The sequence below is a fragment of the Andrena cerasifolii genome, chromosome 12, assembly GCF_050908995.1.
Source record: "Andrena cerasifolii isolate SP2316 chromosome 12, iyAndCera1_principal, whole genome shotgun sequence".
Classification (NCBI taxonomy): Eukaryota; Metazoa; Arthropoda; class Insecta; order Hymenoptera; family Andrenidae; genus Andrena; species Andrena cerasifolii.
In genome coordinates this window covers 5749152-5768224 of record NC_135129.1, presented here as the reverse complement: position 1 = coordinate 5768224, position 19073 = coordinate 5749152, and the positions used below count along the sequence as shown (strand labels likewise).

General features: G+C 39.9%; 1 protein-coding gene across 1 annotated transcript in view; it reads right to left on the bottom strand.

Moving 5' to 3' along the window:
• Positions 1-29: 29 nt before the first annotated feature.
• The window catches only part of LOC143375528 (trehalase), a 39273-nt gene continuing 20229 nt past the window's right edge, over positions 30-19073 (bottom strand). Inside the window, exons 2-10 of the mRNA XM_076824734.1 lie at positions 17755-17871; positions 14990-15291; positions 14474-14652; positions 11599-11780; positions 9753-9999; positions 8335-8575; positions 6135-6334; positions 1457-1630; positions 30-1000 (exon numbers count right to left, since the gene is read on the bottom strand). Coding sequence (XP_076680849.1) covers positions 1460-1630; positions 6135-6334; positions 8335-8575; positions 9753-9999; positions 11599-11780; positions 14474-14652; positions 14990-15291; positions 17755-17871 — 1639 coding nt within the window. The 3' untranslated portion in view covers positions 30-1000; positions 1457-1459. The remainder of the gene's footprint in view (positions 1001-1456; positions 1631-6134; positions 6335-8334; positions 8576-9752; positions 10000-11598; positions 11781-14473; positions 14653-14989; positions 15292-17754; positions 17872-19073) is intronic.

Below are 19073 nucleotides of genomic sequence, written 5' to 3'. Positions count from 1 at the left end.
AAATCAGCAATTTAGGGAAAATAGACTCGTTTTTATCTATGATAAAATACATTTATGTTTATTGTCACACATATTCGGTCCCATTCTTTGCTATCTCTATTTTGTTAACAATGCATTTGGAAATATATTAGCTTCGTTGTAACGCTCTCTTATGTACCAATTTCTTTGCAAGTTGGTAGCGATCAAATTAACAGAATTTTTCATACAACGCTTTTTGCGGAACAATTGCTCAGACGGATAGAGGAAGATTAAGGTAAATTGTCGGAGGTTTGTCGCCAGCGTCATTCTCCAAGCGAAACGATCGAAAACGCATGCCGCAGTCTTCTAATCGCACTAACTTACCCGTTACAAACTATCGTTAAATTAGAATACTGACGTGTTACACGCAAACTTTGCCTTCGTATCTCGTATACAAAGTATACATATAGTAAGTTCAGCTAAAACCATTAAAATTAGCGAGATGTCTCTGACATCATTGGCCGTTCGAAATTTTCATCACGATGCAAATGAAGTATTCTCTAACTTTGTTAAGTAAGTACTTGCGCGCACGAAAACGCAGAAATTTAGCTGCTCTCAGAATTCACTGAAAATTGAGAGGGTTCAGTTAAGGTTATCAACAAATATTGCGTATATACAAAGGAAATTGCAAATACTAATTAGAATAACCGGTACTAATTATAGTCAGGAATACATTGGATTAGATATTAGGCGAAGGTTGCATCATACGTAACAAATTATTTGTGTTAATTAAAATCACTTTTCAAGCGACCTTAGTGGAAAGCACAAATACCTATCATTAACACAGACAAAGAATCACTATTCACCGAAGGAATGATCACGATTGGTGTACATATACGTATATCAAGACAAAGAAATTCTCTTAATATATTAATTGACTTGCATCGAACAAACGGTGGGTTTTGTAAAACGCGCTGCCCTGTTTTTCCGTGTAGAGACTAGATTCGTTGGAAAATACGCGTTGCATCGTCACCAATGAAACCTAGAAGTAAATAGAGTACAGTTATGTCCTGTGGAATTAGCAGAGTTAAACTTGAAAATTTTTAGAACATCGGGAGATGATATAGTGCTCTACGTTGCTTTAATTTATTAATCTATCATCTATCCAACAATTTCACTTCTGTACCATAATTTTCGTTTCTTTTGCCAGTCACTTGCCTACCACCTCGTAGCAAAACACGAAACCATCAATATTTAATAAATAATGGATAATAATGCATAGTAGCAAATAATAATCACGGACTCTGTGGCACGATGTAATAAAACAGTTTTCACTTTGCCAGAAACTTCACACCCTCAAGCTTTTTAAACTGTTTCACTCTCAGCATTCACATAATTCTACCCGCAACTGGCAAATCGGTTGACGAGCTCCATGTTTACTTACCTACCCCAAATTCTATCCAAAAACTAGTTATGTTCTGGTATGCCAAGTTCGTACCTGCTACTGTGCCGTTCCCAAAGTACTGGATGCAGCATGCCCAGCCACTTCCCTCGCCTTGATCGATGAGAAAGTGTTAAGGAACTCGAAAACCACACCGTTCGTCCAACCGAAACCCGTCTGGACAGAGTACTCCCCGCCACCGCCCCCTTGGCCAGGAACAGTCGAGTCGTACTGCAATTAAGACGGCAATTAAAGCTAGTAATCACGCGTCCTTGTCCCGAAGCGGCTGATTACGAGAAGTAATTAAGTCACGCGGCGATCGACGGATACTTCGCGTTAACTTTCGCAATTGACGACGCGAAGACGCCTGGCAGGGGAACCTATATTTTGCGATAAGCATGTGAAAAGGGACTTGAAGAAGCTACGATACAAGAAGAGACAACTTTGCACGAGTTTATCCCCTGCTTTCGGGTTTTGTTAATTAACTCAATTTAAAAGGCAATAAATTAACACTTCGCACTCACAATATGCTTCACAGGCACATTAAAGTTTAAATTGTTGATCGGTGTTGATTGTATCGCATTGAAATTACTTTACTGTGTCACTTCCTTGTGTAAAGTTATATGCTTAAGAGTCGAGGACAAATATTTCGAATGCACCAAGGGATAAGTATTTATTAATGAATTCATTATTAACCCTCCGTGGGCACGCGAGGTGTATTGCACCCCAGGATGTGTATTTGCCAATATTTCTGTAAATTTTTAGACCTTAATAATACAATTTAAAAGTATGGCGAATTTTCACCAAAACGTCGCTTTTATCTACAACTATTTTTTCAAATGCAAATTTCTAGATATCAAAATTTACATTTCTAGAATAGGACTAGTATTGCGAATGTACAATTGTCACTGAAAAGTTAAAAGATTAAAAAATACGAAGTTGGTAATTCAAAATTTACGCTGGGGTGCAGTGAACCCCATATGATCAATTTGTGATTATAAGAAATTAAATGCTGTTATATGCTGTTTAAGAGTTCTCCAACTTCTTCTTCGTCAAAATCAACGACGTGGCAAACGTCTGATGTTTGTGTTTGGAGTTTACCTAATCCACGTCACGAGCGTAACTCGTCATTACATGGCCAGGGGTTAACCATGGTGAACGTTCAGAGGCGAATTTAGTCTTGAATTCTAATGATTAAACGACGATAATCAACATTTAGTCCGAGTCGCGCAAACAACGTCTAATCAAAGTTAGCAGAGCCGATAATTGCGCTGGTTTAATTCAGGATCGTAATGAAATTTCGAATTAAGAAGAGAAAAAAACATTTTCGTTTGTTCCACGATGTCTGTGGTCCTGGTTACATGGCAAATATTTGACGAGGCTGAATTCGATGGGATTACTATTGCAATTGGTCTAAGGATGAAACAGGTTCGCAGTTTCGTTAAAAAAAAAAAAGAAGAGATTTTCTTTTGCAGGGGAAAGTTTAGTTTCTTAATCAATGAGGACCGAAAATTATGCAAGGAACCGATACTTAGAAATTCATTATCCTCCTTTCGGTCGCTATTTGCATTCCTTTGCATTTGTCCCCCCCCCCCCCCCCCCGTTCGAAAGCAAATTGATGCGCTTAATTCCCAAAACAGTGTCTTGTGGCCTAAATTGAATTAAGGTGCAAATGTTGAAAGGAAGATTGTCTGAAGACGTTCTGAAATAACTGAGAATTATTTCTATAATTCCCAAAATAATTCTATCCTCAATAACTTCTCATCAAATTTTAAATGTAGTACCTCTATCCAGAGTAACATCTTTTCTTTTAATCAACATCTTATTTTCACTTTTATTGTGACGTTTACCTGTTCAATTATCTGTTAACTTCCGTCATAATTCCCATTCACATTTCTCGAACTTAATTAAAATTTAACGTCTTTCGTGGTGTAATTATAATTGCGAGATAGTCTCTTGAGTATGCTTTAATTCAAAGCAATTTCAGCTAACAATAAGAGGACATGAATATGAGTAACTCGAAGTCTACGAAAGCTCTTTCAATTAGTGGCGAAGAAGATTTGTCTCTTAAGAACTCGAGAAATCTTACAACATCCTGCAGTAGCATTTCATTGTTCCGGCACCAGAGGCTTCTCGTTAACGAGAAAAGAATTCGATTTTTAGTTTTTAAAAGCTGCAGACGCGAGTATTTGTGGAAACAGTAATCCTTTCAAAATCAACTTTTAATGATAGATTTTTAATTTTCACACACATCCTACATCAGAAATCTCCATAAACCTCGAAACAGTGTATCATTGGAATGATATCGATAAAACAATTCTTAATTTCATATCGTTCCTATGGTGGCTTAAATCTCACACCTATAACCACCATTTCTCACTCTGTAGGTGGACCTATTATCGAGCCAAGACGAGTATCGATTGGCATAAATCCTCGCCGCGTGGAAGCACTACTGGCTTTTCTTTTTTCCTCTTTACTTTCTATAGGAGACAACAAAGAATACCCTTTAGGTCTGCTGGACTGTTTTAACGATACCGATGAATGTTTTACATTATCATTGATCGTCCATCGACAGATGCAACGACTGCTCTCGAGAGCCCTGCGACGTGTGTCTCGATTCCTACCAGTATCTCTCTCTGGGTCTTCATCATTCGATAATGTCAGCCACACTGAATCACGTCGTTTCAAGAAATCAATACAAGTACGCGAAATTTTTCCAGACAAAGAATTCTCTCTTCTGCAACTCTTTAATATTCTTCATGCTTTTGGTAATTGAATGCTTTTGGAAAATTACTATACTAATTGCAGTTTATTCTGATTTGTTGGTAAATTCTACGTTAAAATTGGGGCCATTTTAGACTACTTTAAAATTTGCAAAAGACAATTCATAGAGATTTATTAATCAAACATCACCCCCGGTATTCCCCAGCATCTCACTATTTCCAAAAATAAATGCAACTTTTGAAAAATTAATCTCTACTTCGGGACAGCCATTACAAACATTTGTTGCACGTGTCAAAGTAGATAAATAATAATTCTCAGTCCAGTACAGTGGAGAATATTCGAGTCAATGAGACTATTCGCCTCGAAGAAAAGTTCTGAAATACAACATCTCTAAGACTGCCTTAGGGGACGCGGAGAAAGCGTTAGAAAAAATAGTACCGATATTTCTCATCGTAAGCTCCCCGGCGCGTGAAAGCTTCATAAGTTTCCTTTTTTTTTTCGTCGCGGTATCGTAGTCGAAATGAAGTATGAAACTCTACGGTTTTCCCGCGGCTCGTTCACGCTGTTCGAGTGTCGCCGCGCCGAATACATGAAAACGTATGGTGAAAAAAAAAGCAGCGTAAACGCAGAGGATCGAAGGTTCCGACTACATGGGGATTCATGGGCGCGTGAGAAATGATGAACAGTGATTCATTCCATCTCCAGCGGATCCGACCGCGCGGCTCCTCGCCAAGTGGACGATATTTTATCGTGAATTTATGCGTCTATCTTGCAACCCCGATAGTCGGTTTCCCGAAGGTAGACATACGTCAGTCAACAAAGTGACGCCCTAAAGCCTCGTTTACGCGCGAGAATGAAATTGAACAACTTGTTCCCTTTATGCCTGCAAATCCTAAGGCCACAAAGCCAAAGGTATTGGCAATGATTTTGTTTTTGGATGTGAATTCTGTAAATAACGAACGACGTGATACAAATTATTAAGCAATTACGAGAAATGCAATGGTTACTCTGAGAGATCACAGACATGAGTAAGGAAAACAGTAAATTAGCAGTGGAAATATTTTGATACATTTGGAACGTTAGAAGGTATTTATTTTACGATAAAAGCGAAAGATATTTTAAAAAGTGACCTTTTAAAATATTTATTCTTTTGGCTGGTTTGTCGTTTTTTCGAACACTGGAGAAGGCGATTGAAAGAAGTAACAAAAGAAGCTGGAGCCTAGGGAAACAGTGAGTACATACAGAGAATTTGCTAGAATTCTGTCTATCAAGGGAGGATATTTATTCAAGCAACAGATGGGTTCTCAAAGGACGAAGCAAGTGCTTCTAGAGTCCGTGTTCCAAGGATTAGACTTATTGAAGGAAAATATGTAGCAGCTCAGCGCTTTGGATAAAGAGGTATACACGAAGTATTCTGCATGTTATATCAGCTATTTTACATTTTTCTTGGATATTATGCTGGCAATGAAATGCTATGTATGTAATTATATTTCATGATACCTGCCGAGCGTAGGGAAATGTATTTTTATGATCCACGAAACTGAAGGGACAATAAGGGAACGCACGATGAATTAATGGAAGAATCAAATTAAACGTGCTCCTTGAAGGGCTTCAACCCATCTCACCCTTATATCACCCGCACAAAAGGGACGAACGTTACCTGACATCCAGTTAAAGAACCCTTTTACGATCTTTAGGTAAACACTTCCTTGGACTTTCATTTCGATAGAGAAGTGGAGATAATGTTTACGTAAAGGACTCTTTTCTTCAGCGATAAGAGAAATGGATTAAGAAATTTCAGAAGGTCCTGGTGGACTTTGTTCAGAAATCTGCACCACTTCACTCAACCACGAATGTACGAAAATATTAATTTCGTTCTGCTTTCAAGTGTGGTCAGAAGTATCTTAAAGTAACTTAAACTAACTATATTTAAATGTCTTCCTGCGTTATCTGATGACTCACACGCTGCATTAGAAGAGGCTTTGCCAAATTTGTATTGCCATAATCTTACCTTTTCGAACATTTGCCCGTTGTCAGAAAAACCAATGTAATTAGACGCGAGCCATCTCGATGCTAGTTCACGGGCGAAATTTACCGCTACTTCTTCTTCTGTCATATAAAGACCCATCACAATGAACGACTGTAACGGTGGCCATGCGTTCGGATAATCCCATTGTTCACCCGTGTAATTTAGAGACGTGGGTGTACCTCCTACGAAAAGAAAGCAAGATCGACAAATATAATTATTGTAGACTCCTTATCGTTAGTCAGTTTATTCGTAGCTAAGATTCACTTTTTGTAGACGTGGATATTGCCAATAAGATAGTAATTATAGATGATTTGTGATACTTGAACATAGAGAAAGTAACAAGCAATAGTATTCCAGAAGTATTTTCATCAAATGCATGATGATAAAATTAGTAAAATTATTGTAATATTAAAGTGTTTTCACTTGAACAGAGAAACACAGAAAACATAAATTTCCGATTAAATTATCCTATTCAAGCAATGTTATGCAATAGGAATAAACAAAAGTTGCATAGAACACTTTTCCCTCCATGATTTACAAAATTATCAAAACTTTCAGTTATTACCATCATCTACAATGTTTAATACAGGCATACAGATTGTTATAAACAAAATTCACCCCGAAAAATACACATATTTATCGACAAATAGTGTCAGACAAGCGATTAACGCGTATTAAAATGACTAAAACTTTAGATTGCCGTCAGTTAAAAAATATTAAAATTCTGTTTTATACAATCATATTGCCAGAATCGGGGAAGCCTCCTCTTCAAAATGCTTTTCGTTTCACGTGGATGCGACTTTCCAGTCCTGAGATATCGTCGTTTAAAGTCAGGCATAATTTTTTAATGTTCCACTACGTCTCCTCTCCCGCGCGATCGGACCTCTCACTCGCACTCGTCACTGACTTACCCCACGCCAGTGACCTGTGCGGTGGTCAGTGACAACAGTTGAGTCAGCGGTTGTTTACTATTTACTATTACTACTACCTGACGCGTTGTTTACATCCGCGGAAAAAGTGGGTCACGCGCTTCCCGGACTTTCGATCACCCCATACATCAGATGCTCCACTTTCAAGCCTCATATCTCAGCAACCAATTGAGATATCGACTTCGAACAAAATCTGCTCTCAACGGCATGCCCTACACTACTCCCCAAGTGCATCTGCGTAATAAAGTCCGCGATCCTTCCGTTTGATTTTCCCGTTTGAAGTTAACCACGCATTGATACGTATTTAAAAGATTTTAAGAAATTTTCATCGATTATATTGGGTTTGCTGGATAATCGTGGATATTTGTATGGGTACTGCGCAGTCATATTAGTAATTGCGATTATTGGATGGCGAATTTAATTAATCAGTAGCGAATTTGGACAACAGAGAGGCAGAATTGAATTCCTGCTTTTAAAACGAAAATGTGCGAATGGAATTCCTGGGTTTTCAACTGGATTTGCTTGACATAACCCTTTTCAGAAACATTGATATCCGTATTTTATGTAGATTTTTATGCTAACGAAAGTGCTTTTATGTAATTACGATAAATATAGAAAATATCACGATTAAAATTACCACCGTTAAGGTGCGAATCCACAATGAGATTTTACACGAGACTTTTCTATCGTGAGGCAAAAATCCCAGCAGCAACTATATGTAAATAATGGAAATAATCGCGAGAGATGGGATTTAATTGAATCGTGAGATTAAAGTCTCATGTGAGACATGATATTTTTGTCGCATCGTGGATTTGTAACTTGACAATTTTCTTTGCAACTTTGAAAATATTTGGAGACAAATCTCGCCAAGCCTAGATCGAATAGAAAAGTTGCCCAGTAAAACATTTATCAGCAGCAAATTCAATGCCCAATATATTCTATTGAGTTGGCCAACTGGAATGACATTTAATAATACTATATATTCCCCGAATGATAAACGCGCCACTTCCGACTAACCGAAGGACCAAAGGCGCGAGCGTTTCGCCTCTTATCTCGATTCCATTCGATTTCATTCTTATGGGAATAACTTTCGGGTAAAAAATTCTTCAAAACTGCGCCGGGCGAAAGTTTAAATGGAATAAATGGACTCGCTTCTCGGCGGGGAAATTAAAAAGGCGAATGGATTAAAGCATTCTTCCTCCTAAATGTCTGCCACTGACAGCGGCTTTTATCCCTCGATTATGCGAACTCACCGAAGAAACTGTCGATGTTCTGTGACTGCAGATATTTCACGGCAGACATGGCGTACAGTACTCGAAGATGCCGATTGTAGCTCTTCGTATACAATGGGGCAAGATTCGAGGGATAGAATGTATTCCTCGGTCGGTTATTCTTCATGTCGTAGTCGAACCACATCCCCGCCTCTTCGTTCCACAGAACATTGTTGATCGCGATTTGAAGCTCCGCCGCTATCTTCGCGTAATACTGAGATTTCTGCAACATAAACAACAGCAGCATGCAGTTTGCTGGGACGAAACGAGACGCTCCTCAGAAACGAACTTATTCTAGTTTTTCGAGCGGACGATTTTTCGAGACCGGTGAATTCCGTGATTCGAGCCCCTGAAAAAAAGGGAATTGATGAACAGAGCCACGGGAGAATCTTCGCAGAGTCACGATCGTTAAGCGAAATGGCTTCTCCGAAGGTGGACGAGCAGCAAAGCTTATCTTCTGTCATTCCGATTTGTTGCACGTGCTCGCCTACCTTCATTTATCCCAGCGAAACGGGACGTCGTTTGTACGCGCGTAAGAAAGGCTGGGTTAAACAACTGACAAGATTTAAGTGGGCCTGTTTCGAAGCTTCAGGGATATTGGGCTTCATTTTGAACAGAACGCTGATAATTACGGGTGAATGGAAGGCTTTCCCAGTTCCCGTCTTCTACCAGGGGGATTTTCGTTTTAATCCACTCCGACGTTGTAAACGAATCACTCATGCTTAAAAGAGCAGAGCATCTTCCTTTCGCTTCATTTAGTTTAATTGATAATTGGAGGAATGCACGACAGACGATTTGATTGAAAAATTACGTTTACGTAGCGGAACTCGTGGAAAGAATGAAATGAAATTTAAGCGTGTCGGTGGAGGAGGAAGTAATTAAGCAACGAAGGAGAGGATACAGAACAATTACAGCTTGTAATTTCATTTTTGCGCCGATTAATGTAGTAAATTAATCTTTCTGATCGCCTCGAAAGTAAATCAAACACTACCTTGAGGGTAAATAATTCTTATTTTACTGCATTAATATTCCTTTCCCGATGTGTTCCTCAAATTCTTTACCGTAGACGATAACCAAACATCGCAAGAAGCTACCTAAACTCTAAATTCTTAAATCATGTCCTTCCCACGTTTAGACCACTTCCCAATTAGCATATCTGCTTCAGTATTCGAGCAGGTAGCTACGAAAATTTGATCGTGCCATTGTCTACTTTCCCCGATAAAATAGACGATGCTCCCTTCCTGCAGTGCCCGCTGTGAATTGCTAAATTAATTGAACCAATCTGTTCTTAAACGTTCGATCCCTTATAACCGCGATGATATTGGAGCACGCTAAGCGCAACAAGTTCGCTGGCTAGAATTCCAACGGAGTCGATTCGATAATAAGTCTAGGAAGCTTACCGCGCTGTTTCCCAGGAGCGTGTGAAATTCGCTGAGAAGCCGCGCGTTTTGCTGCAGGATCGCGTTCAGGTCGACAGGTATAACGTGCTGCGTGGAAATGTTAAGCAAACTGAGCACGCTGTTTTGGTTATTCCCTATGCACCACCTGTTGGAGAAGTCCCAGCCACTTTCGGCGCCGGCTTTTATATTGTTGTAAAAGAAATCACGCGATTTCTCTGGCAGATTTTGTGCCATCTGGTAGTCCTCTCTGAAATAAAAGAGGAAAAAAACAGTAGAAAAATTTAAATTCGTCCTGTTCCCTCCAAGAAAAGCCTGAGAGGGCTATAATTAAAATTAATTTCACTGATTAATTTGTTACATGATCCTGGCTGTCATAGTGCAACTACCAAGGAGATATATCAAAATTTTAAATATTATAGACAGTTTTACAACAATTTCACTATGTATGAAAAATATTTAACTTCGCAATGTTCACAAACACTTTTCTGGAAACTGACTTTTGGCACTGAGGCCCTTCTTTAATCGCTAGATATTGTCTCGCTTTTGTTGCAATATGTGTAACAATATTACACTGTAATTTTACACCTTTTGCAAATTCTAGAAAGCATAGGAAGGACAGGCCTCATTCGCATGAAATTAATTTATGGATTCCGAGCACCGTAATCGCGAAAATTACATTTATAGCGTACAACTGAAATCAACATTTCGACCCAAGTCTGCAAACCCGCCTCAGATATTACTCCCAAATTCATAACTGCAATTTGTCAAACAAATTCGCGTCTGTATAAGACCCCTCGCTCGTCACACGTGCGTTTAATTGATTTAAGATTACCTCAGACGTTAGGTGCCTCGCAGAATTCGTGCTAAACAGCGCAGCTCGTAATATCATTAAAACGCGGCGAAATGAAGCGCAAACACGGGTTCGATGAAATTTAATTGCGAACAGATTCGAGGATACCGTCGAAACGTAAACCTAAACGCGAGTTGTGAATGTGCCTGCATTTGCATTTGATTATGCCTGTGACGTGTGTGTTAACGCTCCCAAGGAGTTCCCATTGGGTGCACTTAAATATTAGCATTGTACGCGTAGAACTACCGCTGAAAGTTTAGAGCGGCAGTACGCCACGGATGAAATTTATTTTACAACTCTGTAATAACAGTTTGATACCCAAGGCACACTCGATATTCGCGTTGGACGTGTGCACAAGCGAATCAAATGGAGATGATATTATACAGAAAAAGGATACAGTGGAAGGAAATATTACGTAAGTTAAAAATTCATATCGCTAAGGCAGAAGAAATAGAACTGCACAGAGATTTGATACGAAGCCGAATAAATTGGTAAAATGTTTAACAAAGAACGTAAAAGATGGACATTTGACTTCGTTGCTTGTTATAAAAATTTTTATAAGAAGAAATGAAATATGAATTTATTCAGAGTGAATTCATAACTTTTCGCCTTCGTGGTTCATTGATTCTGATTTAATGCGCCTTTAAAAAGTCTTCAGCCTTTACCTACAGTAATTACTTACACAACTTCCATTCTACACATTTCAATGACTCGATAAAGCCGCGAGACTTGAAGTTTTATTGAAAATACATGTCCTCCAATTACTTGCAAGCGAAACAGCAATTTCACTTTTTCAACTCAAATCTATGAAGCTGAGAAGAGAAAACTTTCCCTCAACATTCCCCACTCTTTATCAACTTCCCTTCAAAATTATCCCCACACACATCACAAACGCTTCTTTTGTTAATTAAAAAAAACAGTTTCATCACAGCGTCGAATTGAAAACCTGGCAAATTGTACTAAAAATTATCCGATTTCGTATAAACAAAGACGTACCTGTAACTCTCAGGTCGCGGCCTCGTGCTGTCAACAGAATAGTGGCCCATCTTGTACGTCTTCCCGTTCACTTTAACGTCGACCATCTTCTCCCTCTGCCAGAAGGCGAACTCTTTCTCCAGCATAGGTATAATCGTACCTAAGTAATCGTAATCGCCCGTGAACTCCAAGTACTTCGATACCTAAAAACAGCAGACGGAGGGGGGAGATTCAACAGCGAGCATAAAGCGCCGCAGGAGTTCCGCGATACCCTCAATCGTTCCTCGAAACTGGAATCCTTCTCGAGCCGGGCAAACAGCGGGGGCCGATGCGCGGAACGCGAGCGAATATCTTTACCGAAAGCACATTAGAAGGCTCGTTGCATTCGGGAGTAGGTCTGGTATCGAACTTTTCCGGAGAAATACGAGCTGAAAGATTCGATAACCGTACATTCGCGACGAACAGTCTAGCTCCTGGATAGCCCCGGCTCCATTCTTTTCCATTTCAAATGCGCCGTTGCTTGCACGTGTTTATAAATGACAGCCGTTGTGTCTAGCGTATCGTACGTTAATCAAGCTCCGCGTTGTTCGTGACCGAAGAATACTTGCGGCGGACCGAGCGCTGCAGAATTAGAAAGTATATTCGTCGCTCTAGCTATTCCACGCTAATGCGTTTTGTGCTTATGCATTAATTCATGAACGCGTTCGTCAATGTCCGTATGTAAGCACCTCCCTTCACTTTATTTTGCATATAAAGGCTGATTACCCGTATACGTGAATTATTGATCTGTTCTTTGAATTCGGTATTCGCGAATGGTTCTGCTTCTCGCGGAGGGGGGTGGAATTGCTTCTCAGGCGGTTCGTATGAAATTTTTCCTCCATCCCGGCCGAGCCGTGATTCTGGCGAGGGAGGATCAGGGAACAGAAGAAGGGTAGAATTTCAAAACTCGATTTACGAGCGAGAAGGCAGTCGAGTCGCGAAACGGCTCGAGATTATTCTTCGATTCGTCAAAGGGGGTAGCAGCCAGCACGTGTATCCGCGGCAGACTCTAGAGCGTTCTGGGTGTGCGCGGAGATTTTCGCGTCCTGGTGAAATGTGCTTTTCTCGTGTACGTGCGAAGAGTTCGCACGATAACGATTTCGCTGAACGAGGCTCTTCGGGCGCCAGGTTATTCGGCAAGAGCTCGAAACGTACAGTCTAGATTTTTGAATGCCCGCTGCACATTGTGAGCTTTATGCTTCCTCATCTGTGACTTTCGTTTATTTCGGTAGAACTTGTGACGTTTCACTTGGAGAGAGAACATTCGTCCACTCGGGGCGTGATTTCTTAAGACACGCGATTGGTTAAGTTTATTGATAACAGAGCAGGGGTCGAATGAAACTGTTAACTTTTATAAATAAAAGTTATTTATCGGACTTTTAAATTTAAACTTATTTCTTTTCTGTTTTAAGTAAACTTTGTGTATTAACACTTTAACTCTGTTTTAAGAATTCAGTTTTAACAGTTATTTTATGTTCGAAAGATAATAGTTCTGGAGAATCGTATACTTTGGAACAGATGTTTAAGGATAAAATAGAAAAGTTAAGAATATTAATATTTTTTTAATTAGTATCACTTAAGGAATTGAAAGCAGGATAAACATATAATTTCAGATCTATCTACCCCACGTTTCCAGAAAATCTGCTTGTCACAACTTTAACTTTTTCAGAGTAGAATAAATGTTCCTGTTTAATTAGAACTTTTTTCTACTTTCAAGGAAATAAAGATTCTCATTTACACAAAAATATGAGAAATAAAAGTTTCAGTTAATATAACAGTTTTCTCGGAACAGGAAGGATAATAGTCATAAAGTTACAGTTATTTCATAATTAATTGAAAATTTTAACAGTTCCATTCGACCGCTGATAATTAGTACATTTTACAGAGTTTGAAATGATCACCTTGATTTATGTCAATACTATGCACCATCACTTTTACCTTTTATATCGAGATTACTAAAGAAATCGATTCCATTTTCGAGCACGAACCACGATGCAAATAATAATTCCTCCACTTTGATTCTAAGCAGTAAAGGGCAGACGTTTTTCATTTCGAAATTGCTACACGTTCCCTCTAAGGAATTTTCTGGTACAAAGCTACGTTAACCATGTTTTCCTTCGAAGCTGGGTACACCGATTTCTGCCTTAAATTACAAACATTTTCCGGCTATCGAGTCCCGAACTCAATCGCGCGGAAACCTTCGTGCCTCAGGACTCCGAAGAAAGGGAAACGCGGAAACTTTGTCAAGGTAAGTTACCCAGCAAGTCAGCTTCCAGGCAAGCTGAAAATTCGTGTCTCGTCCCCAAAATAAATGGAACTCACTATACTTAAACGTATTAACGGGAGCTCGTTGAAATTTCAGCGAGCAAGCTCCAACTATTTCCGTATCGTGGTCAGACTGGTCCAAGCTCGATGAAACAGATCCCGTATCGGAGCCATCGAACTTTCGATGACACGCGCAATAAATGGGATTGCAATTAAACCTGATCATGTACCAATCTCAGTTCGATCTCGTCGACGTAATTTCGCTCGATTCCCAATCGCCTTTCGTTTGTAATTTACTTTCTCAAGGGAGTTAAAATGGCGGATCTTTAGGGTAAATTTTGAGAAAAAAATATCTCTAACGACAGCGGTGTTCCAAGTGTTTAAAATGAGTTTGATTCTATGTACAAATTGTAGGATTGCATTAATTTCTGCGTATTAAATTCTGATTTCTTCTCAACGGTGCGCTATTTTTTTGCGAGTAAGTTGTTCGGGTTTTTCCTTTTTTTCTGGGATACGGTGTAAGGTGGACGTGTAAATAATCGAGTGGAAGAAGAAATATCTGAGGAATCGGTATCAGAAGAGAATGACATACCATGAGATGTAACAAGGGTGGCTGGCTCCTCATGAGGTAATAAATTCTCCCACCGTTTGGTATGAACCCATATTTCTCCACCATGTACACGAAATTGTCTATCATTCCCTTGGCAGTTTGATACATGTCGGATAACAGCAAGCCTTCGATCACCCAGTAACTGTCCCAGTAGTAGAATTCTGCCAAATAGAAAACGAATATTGAAAGATCTTTTATCTGTGCGACTGAATCTGCCGCGAGTGTGTTAATTCACTTCGTAGTAAATAATATTTAAAAAAAAAGGTACTTAAATCAATTTACAAGATTAGCAGCAAATATACGTGTTTAAAAATAAACTCAATATTCTTCAAATATAAAATTCCATTTCCCCTCTTTTCCATTAAAATCGAATAAAAAATATTCACGACAACACTGGCGTAATCTTCTAATCTAATAGCCTGTACCTATACGATATCGATTCCGTCCGTTTCAATAGAAATTTTCGAGGCACCCCCGGACCCTTCGAGCACCCCTTACCTTTAAATCGACCTCCAGGTATAATAAACCCATTTTTCACGTAGATCAGGCTGTGCCTCTCCGGATACTTGGCGACGTCGTCGTTCATTTTCCTCGCCAAGCTTTTCCAAATCACGTTCAGATTCCTCAACCATTCGCGGTACTTAGAGTCACGAACGCGTTTCAGGATCGCCGGGCTCTCCTTCCAGTCTGCCAGCGTCCAATTCGAAAGCTCGGTCGACGAGACGAAATTCTGATCAACGAACCACGCCACCTCCGTCCGATTCGGTTTGTTATTTGTTGCGTTCATCAAGTTGTAGAAACTGTCCAAACAGAGCCGATTGGCTGGTTAATCAATCATTGCCCGTCAAACAACGCCACGGATGCCTAGGGTCGTTTCGCGATAGATAGACAAAGCTATTGGGGATGCTAATAGAAATCAGATCGGCTATAAATTCATCGCAAACCGGCGGGGGTAAGCGGAGCAGAAATCGACGATTCGTTGATTCCAAGCAGATTCCTCGCACCCCTATTTTTTCTTATTAATCAGCTCTGATACTTGCGATCAGAGTCGATCGCCAACACACGTTCCTCGAACGAAGGAAAGATGTTGCGCGTTCTGCTACAGTTTGCTTTACAATGGTCATAAAACTCGGCCCAGCTTCCGCGGACATTTCGAATGATATACCACAGTGAAAGAATGCCCGCTATAATGCAATACGACCCTTTGTTTTTATGATATCCTCGAAAGTTTGAGTAAACACATTACTGAGGTTATCATAAAACTTTTTTTTTTATAGTGCGATTTTAATTGTTTCTTTTTACGTACAGTTTTGGACTCACGCGCGGGGTGTTTTAAGGAAGTTAAAGAATCCGGGGACATGTGGTAAATCACTAAAATAAATGAAAGTCTACTTCATTCGTGGAAATGGATTTTACGGGAATCACCTGCGATACTTTCTTGCCTCGTCATTTCTCAGACCGCAAACCTATATCTCTTTTTTTATGAGCACGCGCAAAAAGATTAGTACCCTTCATCCCCAACTCGCCGCGTAAAACGTTTGAAACAATTGCACCCCCGCAATACTGCCAGCAAACACTTCTACTTCTTTCACGATCTCCTACACCGAAACCTTTGACCTGCGGTGTAAACGCAGAAGCAAATTGGTTGCCGCAAAAAGGAAAGCAGGAGGAAAACAGCGCAATCATCCTGGGAACGATGGAAATGGCGTTGCTCCGGGGGGATAAAATACGCGTTACAACTTGGCCTGTTGTCGTGCGGGGCTTAACTTCAATTACACTGTAACCATCGATGTTTACGAGCGATACGTATCAGGGGGATCGAATCAGGGGGTCGCGTTCGTGGTGCGGGGCCAGTTTAGAGCCTAATCCGGCGGGACCAAGGTGGACGAAAGTGAACGTAAACCGGGTGTATCGCGGAGCGGAAGCTATAAACGTCGTAACGGGCCGCGTGATTTAGCGCGAGGAGGTTTCGAGCGATCGCCGGGGGTCAGTTTAAAAAGCAACCGTGATTTCGTTTCGCCGGGATCGTAAATTGCAGCTGTTTTCATCTCGTACACGGTGGAATAACTCTGGCTCCTTGTGTGCGCCGCGTAAAAACAGGGGGGAAGAAATATTGGGTCGTACTCCATAAACAACGTCGTCTTGGACGACGCTGTTTCCGCGTTGAAGCAACTATTTTTATGGTTACTTTTAATCGATGGCATATTCAGCGTCTTCCAATGCCTGGGCAACTTTTCTGTTGCACCTTAAATTTATTAGTGTCCGGTAGAGCTGTTACTTTTTGACCCGTCGGGGTAGCCGGACATTACCCGGGATAACTTCCAGCAATTGAATATAGTATTGTGTTGTATCATGGACCTGAGAATTAAATGGACGGGGCACAAAGTCTCAACATGGACGAGGGGGTCAAGCCAGTCGATCGGGAGGAGAGAAGTCGTGGTGGACGACTTGTGATTGGCGGAGTAGTGTGCATGCGTCGCGCTTTATTTGAAACGGAATGCTTATATAGGGTATATTAAAATATGCTTTTATGTATAAAACTATACATATATATGTATACTTATATATTACTTTTATATATGTGTACTTACAGATGAACCCCTCAATTGACGAGTCGCATAAGTTTTACCAAGTCTTAAGACAGCAAGGTATAATGTTGCAATTACGTATTAACATTTCAAACTCAACGACAAACTTAACCATAAAAAAAATATAAAAGAGGCAATGCCTCTTATCAATGATATGTCACTTTCATTAACCAATCGCCGATCGTCCACCACCGCATGCGCAGTATCATGCACCCCCCTTACTTATACGAGCTTAGGCCCCTTAGCTTTGTGCTCCGTCCATTTAATTCTTAGGTCCATGTGTGGTATAGTCTGATGCTAGTCGAAAATGAACGAACAATACCACATTCAATGGCTTGAAGTTATTCCGGCTAGCAGGGTACCCGACGGATCAAAAAGTAATAGCTCTACTGTCCGGTACGTATTGTGAATTAAAGTACTTTTATATTGAGATATTTAAAATGATACATTATTCATATACGCATACTCTGCATTCCCATCTCGTACATTTCCCGTTTCTGTTTAATCAGGTTGTGTTTATCAAAGGAAACACTGGCGTGGATACTAATTGTGAGCTTTCGTATACTATTTTGCAATTTAATATAAACGACAGGTGAGTGGAATTAATTAAATGTTATTTTGGCACTTTGACATTTTGGCCCTGCAGGCACGTTTCAACGGATAATCGGTACTTACTTGGAAAGGGTAATATCAGGATCGTTTCTTTGACTAAGATCGACGAACGTCTTGCTATCGGGGAAGATTTCAGCCAGCTGTACAGTTTGCAGTAGCGGTCCGACGCAATAAATTTTGCTGAAAATAGAAACAGAATGAAACGTTAGAATTCTCCACGGGCATAAATCTTATTTAAGGCAGGTGTAAAGTGAAAATGATTGATCGCCACCTCGGGAATGGGTAAACTTTGCCTACAGTGATTAAAAGCTAATGTCATTTTTTGTTTGTGACTTGGTTAAAAACGGGGAACGTCCCCAGTCTTGCTACTTGCACTATGTACTTCTGATTAGTGTAAGCTTGCACTATGTCAGGGGCCTTCGGACGTCACTGTGTAAACATCCTTGTTTTGATAATAATAGAAATGGACATTTATTTTCTTATAGTATTCTGCAGTGTTCCACTCGAAACATATGAAAACAATGCAAAACAAATATCCTTTTGCTCAGTTTGTGCCTGGTGCCTAATTAGAGTATAAATAGTTCGTGTTATGAACAATACAGTTAAATTCATTGAACCTTGTTTCTTTACTGATTGACTATAGTATCAAATCATGTGATATTCCTTGTTTTTTCTCTTTACCCTTCGAATAAAATTCACTTCCAACAGAACTATCAATTCAATATTATTATAAAACAAGATACTAAAAACAGCACACATTTATTTGCAACTGTATCCATTTTTCATTTTGAAAAACTGTCCAAAAAAGATGTTCTTGATGAAACCCTTTCCCTTTGACTAAATTCGTCTCTTTTTAAACCATGCAACATTATCCCGGACATATCTCCATTTTCAAAGGTAACAAGAATGTTGAAGTGTACCCTTTGAAATGCCTCGTGCTGTACACAAATTTTATAAAAGAAGTATAGGATTACATTTTTTCATCAAAGCTCGCTACGTCATTTGATTGTCCGAGCCAGTAGGACGCCCCTTAACATGCTAAAGTATCACGCTCAGAGGGCACAGATAAAAACGCACTTTAGACGTTTCGTTGAGATAAAAGTTTCATGATGAATAGCCTCCCTCGCAACGGAACCTGATGCACGAGGACACGTAAGGGCGATCACCCAGTCGTGGAGATTTATCGCCTATGCGGCTTTGGCACGATTTTCTGACAGGAGTCAAGAAAACGTAGTCGTAACGGCGCCTAGTGTTCTACATAGTCAGCAAACGAAAGGGAATTACAACTGGAAGCTAATTCAGGTCCGATGCCAGCATCGACCCAGCTGAAAAACAGTTGGCATTCGTTTCTATTTGACTAGGAACGAGTTTCTAATATCCCT